The sequence below is a fragment of the Pristiophorus japonicus genome, chromosome 11, assembly GCF_044704955.1.
Source record: "Pristiophorus japonicus isolate sPriJap1 chromosome 11, sPriJap1.hap1, whole genome shotgun sequence".
Taxonomy (NCBI): domain Eukaryota; kingdom Metazoa; phylum Chordata; class Chondrichthyes; family Pristiophoridae; genus Pristiophorus; species Pristiophorus japonicus.
The window spans coordinates 217,428,532-217,442,348 of record NC_091987.1 but is presented as its reverse complement, the minus strand read 5'-3'; the positions used below and the strand labels follow the sequence as shown (position 1 = coordinate 217,442,348).

General features: G+C 51.0%; 1 protein-coding gene across 4 annotated transcripts in view; it reads right to left on the bottom strand.

Annotated features, from left to right (window-relative positions):
* Positions 1-1,140: 1,140 nt before the first annotated feature.
* nectin1b (nectin cell adhesion molecule 1b) overlaps positions 1,141-13,817 on the bottom strand; it is a 501,691-nt gene continuing 489,014 nt past the window's right edge. For 2 of the 4 annotated variants that reach the window (XM_070894546.1, XM_070894549.1), the window contains one exon: positions 1,141-6,701. In XM_070894546.1, coding sequence (XP_070750647.1) covers positions 6,486-6,701 — 216 coding nt within the window. In that variant the 3' untranslated portion in view covers positions 1,141-6,485. The remainder of the gene's footprint in view (positions 6,702-13,817) is intronic. The other 2 variants (XM_070894547.1, XM_070894548.1) reach the window with 2 other exon arrangements.

The window sequence follows — 13,817 nt, the reverse complement described above, 5'->3', positions numbered from 1 at the left end:
TATCCAGCGCCTCTTTTAACAACCACAACTTATAACACCTTCCATGTCGTAAAACATCCTGAGGCAGTGCACAGGAATGTAATCAGACTGTATTTTAACACTGAGGCACTGAGGAGCTATTAGGACAGATGAAAGCTTGGTGAAAGAGGTGGGCTTTAAGGGAGGAACGTGATAGAGAGGCGGAGAGGTTTAAGGAGGGAATTACTGCCTTGTTCTGGGCCATCTATAACCAGTTTCATATTTTACATCATACCTCTCTGGAACAAACGCTCCTGACTCCTCTCTATAAATGTCTGATAATATTTGCTGCAATCAGTATTCATGTCACAGTCATTTACATGTCCATTAGGGGGTGAAGGTGACGAGTTCAATTTTATAAATCTCAATAATATTTCTGGTGTGTCACAGCTACCAGGAAATATCAGGAAGAGACAGTACAATCCCGTCAAAGGAAATGTTACATCAGCCTAGCAATAGCAGGGTTGAGCCCTGTGGTACACTATCTACAAACACAATACTCCTGGTGACATCTTCCCGAGATTTTTAATCTGCCGTGAACTTGCTTCAAGTTGAAGGAAATTAACGAGGAAGTGAGAGATTGCTCTGTCACAATGACGGCCCATCCGCTGGTCGTCTTCGTGTCAATGAGTTTATCAACTAGACCACAGGGTCAAGAACCACAATGTAATTAGATACCTAGTAATAACACAGAGAGTTACTGATACAGACAGTAATAGAAGTAGACACAGATGGAGAGAAACAGCCAGAGCCAGAGCGACAGAGATAGAGCGAGGCAGAGAGACAGACAGAAGAGAGACAGACAGAGTGAGACAAAGTGTGAGACAGAGTGGGACAGACAGAGTGAGAGAGAGACAGAGAGTGTGACAAACAGTGAGAGAGAGAGAGTGAGACACAAAGAGTGAGACAGAGACTGAGTGAGATTGAGTGAGGCAGAGAGAGTGAGACAGAGAGTGAGACAGAGACTGAGTGAGACTGTGTGAGGCAGACAGTGAGATGTTGCTGTAGAATTGTTTTTTCACACTCAATTTCACTATTCGTTTGAAGAATTGTAAAACATGTTTGCACAAATCTAAAGTCTGCAGTAAACGGCATCTTATTGGGAATGAATGGACAAGAGGGTTTGCTTTTGTCTTTGTACTTCTACAAAAAAATTCATCATTCAAAATTTACAGAATTCATTTTACATGACAGGAGACATGCATTCAAAAGGTGTAAAAGTCACTGAATACTCAAAGAATTAGAACACATTTGCCATACATGGGATTGAGAACCGAGGCTGACACCGGTTTGAACGGTTGCATCGTACAGGTCTGATAAAGGGGTGCAGTGTCCAAGCAATCATACCCAACTAAATAAGAAAGAAATAATTGTTTTCAACATTTAACAATGTGAATAAAGGAGTTACATCAAGTGATCAATAACCAGAGTGTTATGTGATCAATAACTGTGTTGCATGACCAATAACATTGTTATATGATCAATAATATGATAAATAACCAAATTATGTTATCAGTAAGCCTGTTGTATGAAAACTCGCAGTGTTGTATGATCTCTGAATGCGAAAGTTGACTGAACTTTCGTTAGAAGCAAGTCCGAGCGACAGTTTAATAGAAACAGTGACAGAGACCAGTGCACCCTCACTGTATACACTGCTAGTGACAGAGACCAGTGCACTCTCAGTGTATACACTGCTAGTGACAGAGACCAGTGCACCCTCACTGTATATACTGCTAGTGACAGAGACCAGTGCACCCTCACTGTATACACTGCTAGTGACAGAGACCAGTGCACCCTCACTGTATACACTGCTAGTGACAGACCAGTGCACTCAGTGTGTGTCACAATAACTGCTGCACAGCAAAGGATCTCAGTTGTACTCCTGCCTCTCGTGGGGCCAATGCGATGTTATGCAATCAGGCACAGTGGCACGTTTGCAAAATACAAACCGAAAAATGCTGCAGTTGCGTGAAAGGGCAATCTGTGTGAGGGACAGGGAAGGGTAAATGTTTCGGGACTGATTCTCCATCACTCTGCTTCTCATTCACACACTGATCAGCATGTTCTGCAATGGCAGCTTCCCATTTTCTTTGTACTCCCCTCTTTGAATCAGGTTCAATGCTGACTTTGGATGTTCCATAAATTGTAGATGAAAGCGATCCCCCTTTCAAATAACTCAGTCCACAATCCAACATCAAATAATAATAATGTGGAGCTGTGGGAGCACGGCTGCTGGGAATGAACGTTCTCCGCTCTCACTGAACCGCTTGTTGCTGGAGGGGGGGTATTTTATTTACTGTATTAGAAGAGCTGTCTAGGAGGCTAATGTTTACGGTACGGCCCCTCGAGAGAAGATACACAAGAACATAAGTAAAGTCAGGATTGAGAAATGGCCATTGGGCCCATCAAACTTAACCTTCTAGCACAGTAAATATGTCCCAGCATCTCATGGTCTTGTGAATAACCCAATGTTCTATCCCTTTTTATGCCAAGCACTCCTTGCTCTTTCAATACTTTTTCCCAACACCGAGTCTGGAGCTGTGCACTCTGCTGCTGTCTTTAGTGTAGGTTATGGGTGGAGTGTGGTGATGCGAAGCGAAGAGTACCTGGGAAGTACATTCTCTACACTAAATTCACGGCTGAACATTTGGTTAAGAGTGAGCATGAGTATTCTGTCTCTCACCCCATCGCGTGTTTTTGCTATGAGTTTGTAAGACCGTAAAACTAAGATTGGAAACCTGCACTGCAATCGAATCCATTACGAGCGAGACATCTTGCATTCTGGGCACGGACTTGGCGTTTTTCCTGTTCTTAAAGCTTACATTTGACATAGTGCTTAGATACCGAAAACATGTTTCAGTGCAATGTGGCAGTTCGGGAGTTATATATCGTAGTGCAATAATAGGGATTGGGAGACAGAAGGGATTTGGTCCATTGGAATTCTATCCAAAGGGAGTCAATGTAATGTATCTGGCTCATTGGCATTCTGTCCCGAGAACGGGACGGGTTGGGTCCATTAGATCCTACTTTATGGGAGTGAATGGAAAGTTTGGTCCATTGGAATTCTATTCCAATGTAGGGAATAGGAAAAGGTTGGGGATATTGGGATTCTACAAGATGGGAGTGAATAAGAAGGGGTTTGGGATATTGGGATTCTATATTATGGGAATGAATGGGAAGGGAGTTGGGATATTGGGATTCTATATTATGGGAGTGATTGGGGAGGGGGTTGGGATATTGGGATTCTATATTATGGGAGTGAATGGGGAGGGGGGTTGGGATATTGAGATTCTATATTATGGGAGTGAATGGGGAGGGGGGTTGGGATATTGAGATTCTATATTATGGGAGTGATTGGGGAGGGGGTTGGGATATTGGGATTCTATATTATGGGAGTGAATGGGAAGGGTTTAAGAGGCTGGGATCCTACGCTAGGGTTCTGGAGTAATCCGCGTTCTCATTTTGTATGTATCCAAGATGTTAAAAATTAAAACAGTGGAACTGTTGTGTAGCTGAAGGACGGCCATCTTGCTCAGGGGCAAAAAAACTAGCTTCCACCGATCACCCGCTGATTCACCTGTTTATCCCTCAATGTCTGTGTGCTTCTGACAACACCAGCCAGCCACCTCTCCACCAGACTGGCTCAGAATAATCCAGGCACTCTTCAATTCCTTCTATAACAAGTGACACTTTCAAACCCAGTCTTTGTTCAAAATAAAAAATGCCCTGGGGCCATTAAACTATAAACCGTCGTATCCACGACTCTATATAGAGACTATTTCCATCATTAAAATAGTTCTTGACAAAGTGCTCCAACATCGACTAAAGTGCTACTGAGCCACACAGCGGGATTTCGGGTCTACGCTGTACTCATGGATCCCAACTCGGGCAACACTCAGGGCTCTGCAATTAGCCTCAATTCCCCGCAGTAGGAAGGAGAAAGTCGACCAGGGCTCCTGCTTCTGATGGCTATCCAGCAGGGTTCCCTGGATAGCGAGTGCGTGGCCGCGGGTGAGGGCAGGATTGGGAGTGGGATGCCTTCGTGTTGAATGTCCTGCCGACGCGTTACTGTCGAGCCTTGCACATGTAGAAGTACTACTTGGCTGAGGTACCAGAACCAGGACATACCCCTGGAACCTGTACCCCTGGAATCTGTACCCTAGGAACCTACACCCCAGGAACCTGTACTCTAGGAACCTGTACCCCTGGAACCTGTACCCCAGGAACCTCTATCCCTGGAACCTGTACCCTCTAACCTGCACCCTAGGAACCTGCACCCCTGGAACCTGTACCCCAGGAACCTCTACCCCAGGAACCTGTAGCCCTGGAACCTGTACCCTAGGAACCTGCACTCCTGGAAACTGCACCCCTGGAACCAGTACCCTAGGAACCTGCACCCCTGGAACTTGTACCCCAGGAACCTGCACCACTGGAACCTGTACCCCAGTAACCTGCACCCCAGGAACCGGTACCCAGGAACCTGTACCCCTGGAACCTGTACCCCAAGAACCGGTACACCTGGAACCTGTACCCCAGGAACCTGTACCCCTGGAACCTGTACACCAGGAACCTGCACCCCTGAAACCTGTATCCCTGGACCTGTACCCCAGGAACCTGTTCCCTAGGAAACTGCACCCCTGGAACCTGTACCCCAGTAACCTGTATCCCTGGTCCTGTACCCCAGGAATCGGTACCCCAGTAACCTGTACCCCAGAAACCTGCACCCCAGGAACCTGTACGCCAAAAACCTGTACCCCAGAAACCTGTACCTCTGAAACCTGTACCCCTGGAACCTGTACCCCAGAAACCTGTACCCCTGGAACCTGTACCCCAGAAACCTGTATCCCAGAAACCTGTACTCCTGAAACCTGTACTCCAAGAACCTGTACCCCAGAAACCTGTACCCTAGGAACCTGCACCCCTGGAACCTGTACCCCAGAAACCTGTACCCCTGAAACCAGTACTCCAAGAACCTGTACCCCTGGAACCTGTACCCCAGAAACCTGTACCCCTGGAACCTGTAACCCAGTAACCTGCACTCCAGAAACCTGTATCCCTGAAACCCGTACTCCAGGAACCTGCGCCCCTGGAACCTGTACCCCAGAAACCTGTACCCCTGGAACCTGTACCCCTGAAACCTGTACCCCTGGAACCTGTACTCCAGGAACTGTACTCCAGCAAGAGTCGGTGCCTTCAGAACAGAAGGAGACAAAATTAAAGAAGAATAGTTCATGTTTGTCCACCACCAGTGGTCATTTTACCCTCGGCACACCCCTGGCATACAGGCCCGGCAGAACCTTCATGAGAAAACGCACGAGATTATGTAGTCGGCTGTTCCTACTTCTCATATTTCCCCTTCCCCCAATTCTGTGCTCTTCATCCCTTCCCTGCGGCTCCTCCCCCCTCTGTTCTTCAGGCAGTGCCTAGTCTAGTCCCAACTCAGTGTCCAGCACTGCACCTCCTCCGGGTTCCGAGGCCGCCCCGCTCAGGCCCGAGTATAGTGATGCTATTCCGTAATCACGTGAAAGTTTTATTCCACTGGCTATTTGCAGAAGGCTTCAGTTTCAGACTGAACTCTTCTTCATAAACTGATAAAGGATCAACTGGCATCTAATCTTGAGATTGTTTGAGCCTCCGATTCCCAGCCCTAGTAACTTGGGTAAGGAGGGGTGGCGGGGGGGGGCTGGGGGTTGCTCACCTTCGGCTCAAGCCGCCTCCCTCCCCAGGGAAGGCCAGCTCCACACACGCGGAATATTCTGCCTCACTGCGAGATCGATCTTAAAAGAGAGGCTTTGCACCAATCGCTGCTCGCACACAACAGCAGAATATTGGGTCATGGATCACACGCTCTGGGATTTGGCCAACCATCACCACATCATGGGGACTCCAGCCAGCCAAGTGGGCAGGTGGGCAAGCCCATTACACCAGCCCCTCCGCAACACACAGAGCTCGCCAGCCAGCAGACAGAGAACGCTGCTGGTTCTTGCTCAGTGTTCAGGGGGGCAGTGAGGGCAGAGATACCTGGCTTGCAAGCCGAAATTCCTGCATGAAAAGGAGGACCCGAGCCCGGTGCATCAAACACAGCAGCAGCATTGTTATACCCACCGTCACTTGCACAACAACAACAACAATACCGAACAAACCCCACCCCCACTTTACATGCAGCAGTGTCTTGGCTCACAAGTCCCCAGCCCTGATGGCCTCGGGCAGGAGAGCCTTGTGTGTGTGTGTGTGTGTGTGTACCGCCACTGGTGCTCCAGGTGAAGGCCAAGGCACGGCGTTAACCCTTTCCAAACCAGCGCCGTGGAACTGTTCCCTGTCTGTGCGCCACATGCAGTGCGAGAGCGCGAAACAAAACTTCAGTCCCAGTGGTTAGCAAAGGGTTAAGCAGCTTTACGGCCAAAGTCTGAAGGAGGGGCTTTGAGTCGCTGGGCAGTGGGCTCAAGTGCTGTGTCGCCATCGCTCATTCACACGTACTGTTCTTTCGGGTAAATGTACGGTGCCCGGGAGCCAGGAGGGGGGTATCTGAGAGAGGTGTTGGGGCGGTGGGGAGGGTCCGGGGCTCTATACGATAATTGATTATAAATAGGGTGGAGTTGCTCCAAGTAGTCGTCATGGTAACCGTGCTGGCCGCTCACGTATTCATCCTCATCTGGTAGTTCTTCATAGCGATTCCCATTGTACTGTGGAGGTAAAGACAGGTCAGACTTCAGAATCAGCAGTGAGAATTCAAGCAACATTTCCCAACAGAATTCCACCAATAAACCCTTTAATCAGCCGGGGCTCCCCCTGAGGGTCACTGACTCTCGCTGGGACACAGATCCACAGGTGATAGGCACTCTCTGCCACCTCACTCACACGCCTGAAGGATCAAACCTTCCTCGCAAACATCAACCGCCTCAGAACCGCTCGTGGTCGATGTGCCACCTTCTCCACAGGCGGAAGATTAAAGCCTCCCCATCATGCGACTGTGGAGCTCCTAATCAGACCCTGGAGCACATCACTGAGCACTGCGCTCAGGGGTCACTCGCAGGCAGCCGCCAACTACACCGGAAGCTTTGGCCTGGATATCCGAATTGGATATTGGCGTTTGATTTGCTTTGCTATTACTGTATGTCAGAAGACTCTCCTGCCCAGTCTTTGTGTTCTACCATGATTTCTACCAACGTGTGAGTGCACACACACACACACCTTTTGGGAATTGAAAACACAGTATATTCACCCAGTCACCAGCTGGAGCAACCCATCTGCCCCCTAGCCATGGATCAGGCTAATGTGGGGAGTGTAAGCGTGCCGTTCTGTGTGAACAGAGAAATCTTCCCTTTCCATTGCCTCACGAGTTTCAGTGACGGTGGAGCTGGCGGAGGATCGGTGAGCTCGTTGGGGTGGGGTTACATTGGGCTTCAGTGGGAAGCTCATCAAAATGGTGCCTCTGTGTTCAAATCCCCTCACAGCCTCGCCCATCCCGATCTCTGTAACCTCCTCCAGCTCCTACACCCCTCCCTATCTCTGTAACGTCCTCCAGCCCTACACCCCTCCCTATCTCTGCAACCTCCTCCAGCCCCTACACCCCTCCCTATCTCTGTAACCTCCTCCATCCCCTATACCCCTCCCTATCTCTGTAACCTCCTCCAGCCCTACACCCCTCCCTATCTCTGTAACCTCCTCCAGCCCCTACAACCCTCCCTATCTCTGTAACCTCCTCCAGCCCCTACACCCCTCCCTATCTCTGTAACCTCCTCCAGCCCCTACACCCCTCCCTATCTCTGTAACCTCCTCCAGCCCTACAACCCCCCCCCCCCCGATATCTTGCACATCCCCCTGATTTCTATCGCTCCACTATCGGTGGCCGTGCCTTCAGCTGCCTGGGCCCCAAGCTCTGGAACCCCCTCCCTAATCCCCTCCGCCTCTCTCTCCTCCTTTAAGATGCTCCTTAAAACCCACCTCGTAATATCTCCTTATCTGGCGCGGTGTCACATTTTGTTTGATAACGCTCCTGTGAAGCGCCTTGGGACGTTTTATTGCGTTAAAGTTGCTATATATATGCAAGTTGTTGTTGAATGGTTTAAAAAGAGTGTCAGAGAGAGAATTCTATTGTCGCAAAAAGGAGAGTGAGTTTTCAGTCTCACTCACGGGTGGAGTTGGGTTAATGTCTGGGGAGTAGCACGATCTGTGGGTGTAATTCTCCTTTAATTATGCCTTCAGCACAGACACTGAGTCTCATTGATTCCCCAGAGCCAGCACCACGCCCGCCTGCATGCAAAGTGTTGGGAAGAAATTACAATCATTAGCCCATCATCTCAGGTCTCACACAAAAGATTCATTCCCTCGGCAAACATCCTTAAATTCGCTGAGTGCACTTTCCTGTCACTCACGCCCGTGAGTGGAGCAGTATATTAAGCTCACTGGGCAACGGACTTCCCCACCAAAAACAAACCTCTCTCACAGATCTTTCTGCTCCTGAAGGTGCCGACTCTTGCAAGGATACTGGGTCTCCAGAGTGTCCTCTCCATACCCCAGTATTCCACTTCTCTATATCCCACTGTATCTCATTATGCCAGTGCTCCCAGTGTATCTGTCTCCAGCTGTTCCCCAGCCCACCTCCTGTCTCCAGCTATTCCCCAGCCCACCTCCTGTCTCCAGCTGTTCCCCAGCCCACCTCCTGTCTCCAGTTGTTCCCCAGCCCACCTCCTGTCTCCAGCTGTTCCCCAGCCCACCTCCTGTCTCCAGCTGTTCCCCAGCCCACCTCCTGTCTCCAGCTGTTCCCCAGCCCACCTCCTGTCTCCAGCTGTTCCCCAGCCCACCTCCTCTGTCTCCAGCTGTTCCCCAGCCCACCTCCTCTGTCTCCAGCTGTTCCCCAGCCCACCTCCTGTCTCCAGCTGTTCCCCAGCCCACCTCCTCTGTCTCCAGCTGTTCCCCAGCCCACCTCCTCTGTCTCCAGCTGTTCTCCAGCCCACCTATGTATCCAGCTGGCCCCCAGCCCACCTCCTCTGTCTCCAGCTGTTCCCCAGCCCACCTCCTCTGTCTCCAGCTGTTCTCCAGCCCATCTCTGTCTCCAGCTGTCCCCCAGCCCACCTCCTCTGACTCCAGCTGTTCCCCAGCCCACCTCCTCTGTCTCCAGCTGTTCTCCAGCCCACCTATGTCTCCAGCTGTTCCCCAGCCCACCTCCCCTGTGTCCAGCTGTTCTCCAGCCCACCTATGTCTCCAGCTGTCCCCCAGCCCACCTCCTCTGTCTCCAGCTGTTTTCGAGGTGCCGCCCAAGGGCACTTATTGTGAGAAGCCAATGGCGAATCACAGGGCACCTCTGCCGCATCTTCTGGTAACCAATCAAGCTTGGCGGTTTGACACCTGTCTGCCTTCCTGACTGGCTGGTGTGGGCAGTCCCCCTCCACTTTTATAGGGGGCACTTGGAAAAAAAATGATTTTAGTGCCCAAAAACCCCCCCCCAAAAAATACAAAACCCCCCCCAAAAAACACAAAAAAAGGGCAGTTGAAAAATGTTTGGAGTGTCCCCCAGATTGGGGGGCACTTGATTTAATGTGTATTTTGTCCCCCTCAAAAAGAGTGGTGTGGGCAGTCACGATTTTAATGCCCCCCAAAAAAACTACAAAAATACCAAAAAAACAAAAAAAACAAAAAAAAAGAGCATTGGAAAATGTTTGGAGTGGCCCCCCAAATTGGGGGGTACTTGATTTAAATGTTTTATTTTGTCTCTAAAAGAGTTGTGGTGTGGGCAGTAGGGGGAGGGGGAGGGAGGAAGGGAGGGGGAGATAATAACTGCTCATGGCTTGGGCGGATGAACTGAGTGATAAAGAATGGATTCTGCTGTTGTCTGTGTTTCTCCCACACTGAATTCACCTCCTTCTCAGTGAATATAATTCACTGACGGAGGATGGGGAGTTGCTCCCAGATCCCAAGCATTGACAGTCCAGGAGGGGGTGAAGGGTGAAGGGTGAAGGGTGAAGGGTGACCCCCACCCAGTCCTGCGCTTGGCTCTGTTGGCATGGTTTCGAAAGCTCGTTATGAGGTAATAGTGGACACCCAGCCACCCACCACTCTGTGGAGTGGCTTCTGTAACATCAATAACCCAGCTAATTAATGGCCGATATTAATGATTACAGGACAATCAATCAGAGGCAGAAAATTACAACAACAACAACTTGTATTTATATAGTGCTTTTAAAGTAGTAAAATATCCTAAGTTCCTGCTGTGTTTTCAGCTGATGTCGCCAAGGGACAACATGTAGATAAGAAATAGGAGGGGGCCGAGGATAGATCCTTGGGGGGCATCAGAGGTAACGCTGCGGGGCAGGAAGAGAAGCGTTGCAGGTGATTCTCTGGCTACGATGAGATGGATAAGAATGGAACCAGGTGAGTGCAGTCCCACCCAGCTGGACAACGGTGGAGAGGTGTTGGAGGAGGATGGAGTGGTCAGCTGTGTCAAAGGCTGTAGACAGGTCGAGGAGGGAAAGTTTGCCTTTGTCATGGGCGAAAAGGATGTCATTTGTGACTTTGATGAAAGCCGTTTTGGTACTGTGTCAGACGTGGAAACCTGATTGGATGGATTCAAACATGGTGTTGCGGGAAAGATGGGCACGGATTTGGGAGGTGACAACACGTTCAAGGACTTTGGAGAGGAAAGGGAGGTTGGAGATGGGGCGGTAGTTTGCAAGAATGAAGGGGTCGAGGGTTATTTTTTTTATGGAGAGGGGTGGTGACGGCAGATTTAAGGGAGGCAGTCAGTACCTGAGGAGAAAGAACCGGTAACAATGTCAGCTGACATGGGAGCCAGAAACGGAAGTGCTCGGCAGTTTGGTGGGAATAGGGACAAGGGAGCAGGAAGTGGATCAATTAACTTCAACATCTAGACCCAACAGCAAGTGTTTGGTGAAGGCATGAGATGATAATTACCCAACAATAGCGTTATCCTGCCTGCTGTCTCTTCTTGCAACACACTTAACAAGCACACTGTACATATTTGATGAGGCATTTGCTTCCAGGCTAACAGGTGATAGGTTCACGGTCATGTAATGTTCAGGTGAAGTTTGAAGATTACAACGACTGAGTATTCCTTTAAGGGTCATTGCCGATAGCATCTTGAAACCATTCCAAACAAAATCTCTGCACACAGGCTATTTTAACAAACCTCAACATTCTCGCAGTGCCGCTTCCGTTGGGGATTGACCTTTCCTTATTTCGAAATAAAAACTAAAATCTTGGATAGTGAGTCAATCAGCTGTGTTGGCGTTCCAGGGTGGACCTGCTGCCCACACTGGGAGCTCTCCTCAGTTCATAGAATTACAGACAGCACAGACACAGCCCATTGGGCCCACCGCTCCGTGCCGGGGTTTATGCTCCACACCAGCCTCCCACCCCTCTCCATCTCCCCCCTATAACCATATCCCTCTATTCCTTTCTCCCTCATGTGTTTATCCAGCTTCCCCTTAAATGCATCGGTACTATTCGCCTCAACCCCTCCCTGTGGCAGCGAGTTCCACATTCTCACCCCGCTCTGGGTAAAGAAGTTTCTCCTGAATTCCCCATTGGATTTATTAGTGACTGTCTTGTATTAATGGCCCCTAGTTCTGGTCTCCCTCACAAGGGAAACATCTTCTCTACGTCTATCCTATCGAACCCCTTCAGAATTTTAAAGACCTCTATCGGGTCATCCTTTTTTAGAGAAAAGAGCCCCGGCCTGTTCTGTCTTCTCTGATAGTTATAACCTCTCAGTTCTGGTATTAACTTGAAGGGTCGTTCCAGAGATATTTCAGAGGCTGTGAGTTCCTCTCCTGTTTTCTCTCATCATCTCTCTCTGATTCTGGTACTGCCCTTCACCAAGAAATCCCCAACTATATCACCAGGCTCCACCACCAGGGCTACCTGGCAATGACCAAATGTCTCATGGTGTGGGACAGCGGGGAGGCAGGAGCAGGGAGGGACCGTGTGCTGCAAGGAAGCCTGGAGCCACCGGACAGCCCAGGGCTGGGCACATCCAGTGATGGAGACCGTCAGCTGTGGGCTCAAGCTTTGCTTCGCCTCGATGCTGATCTGAGGGAATGGGGCGGTGGAGGGTCTGAGTGTCACCCTCCTCACCACCACCTCAGGCAGCTCCGCCCTCAACAGAGACCGTCAAACACGACCTGAGGTGCTGGCTCTTCCCTCACTTGCCTGCATCGTGGATTCCCTTAACTTCTGTCTGTCTCTTCTGAGTCCCCGTGATTGAGATGCTTTCTGAGGCTTTCAGATTTATTTTCGTTCTACTGTGATACACTCCTGGAAATATATCGGCCGTTCCTTCTTCGTCGCTGGGTCACAATCCTGGAACTCCCTCCCTAACAGCACTGTGGGAGCACCTTCACCACACGGACTGCAGCGGTTCAAGGCGGCGGCTCACCACCGACTTCTCAAGGGGCAATTAGGGATGGGCAATAAATGCCGGCCTTGCCAGCGACACCCACATCCCGGAACAAATAAAAGAGAATTGTTCCCTTCCCTTTAAATTTAACCTGCCTATAAATTTCCCGCTCCCACCACTAGTCTGCCCTTGAAGCTGCGCTGAAGGAGCTGACATTTGAAAGCTGGGTTTAAATAGCACATAACATTTTAATAAGCATAAAAGCAGCCTAGACCCACACAGGAGTAAGGCATCAATTGGCCACACAGTGCCAGGGTCTCAGAAGGCAAACTCCCTTAAAGGGGCAATGGGCTTCCTTGCCCCCTCTATGTATAACACCGTACCGACCATTCTGGGAATGCTGCGATAGGTTAAAATAGCCTTCTGTTTGTGTCTCTCTGCACTGAGGCTGGCCATCGTGGCGAGGCTGAGCTGAGTGTATCTCAGAGGCTGGTGACAGGACCTGTGGGCAGGGGATGAATGAGGGCGATCACTCTCCCTTTCCCTGGAGATGGAACATCTCGCTGTGTCCCATCATCGTTCAGTTAAATCAAGGCTGCCATTGACAGATTTTTGGACTCTCGGGGAATCAAATGATACAGGGATCGGGCGGGATAGATCAGCCATGATCTCATTGAATGACCGAGCAGGCTCGAGGGGCCGAATGGCCGACTCCTGCTCCTGTTTCTAACTGAAATTAGCCCAACACATTGTGAATGTGTGAGTGACCAGCTCCCACTCAGCCAGCACAGGGTGAATGGGGCCTTGTTGGCTTTGTGTGATTGGGTAAAACAGGGCGAGCAAATTAGCAGCCCGTCTCACGCCCCTCGGTATTCCTTCATCCGTGGATTCATCCGGCTGCTCGCTCACTGCAATCACTCAAAGTCACAATCCAGGCTCGGGGGAGGGGGAGGGGGGTCTCAGGGGGGCTCGGGGGGGGGTGTCTCAGGGGAGCTCTGGGGACTGGGGGCTGGGGGGGGGCCTCAGGGGACTGGGGGTTCGGGGTGGGGGACACGGGGGGGGCTCAGGGAACTGGGGGATCTGGGGGGGGCATGTGGCGGCCTCTTGGGACTGGGGGGTCATGGGGGGCCTCAGGGGACTGGGGGTTCAGGGGGGCTCGGGGGTGGGGCTCAGGGGCCTGGGGGCTCAGGGGGGGGGTCACGGGGGGGGCTCAGGGGACTGGGAGCTCAGGGGGGCTCAAGAGGGCTTAGGGGACTGAGGGCTCGGGGGGGGGGGCTCAGGGCACTGGGGGCTCGGAGGGGGCTCAGGGGACTGGGGGGCACGGGGGGGGGGCTCAGAGGACTGAGGGCTCGGGGGGGGCTCAGGGGCCTGGGGGCTCGGGGGGCTCAGCGGACTGAGGGTTCAGGGAATGGCTCAAGGGGGCTCAGGGGACTGGGGACTCGGG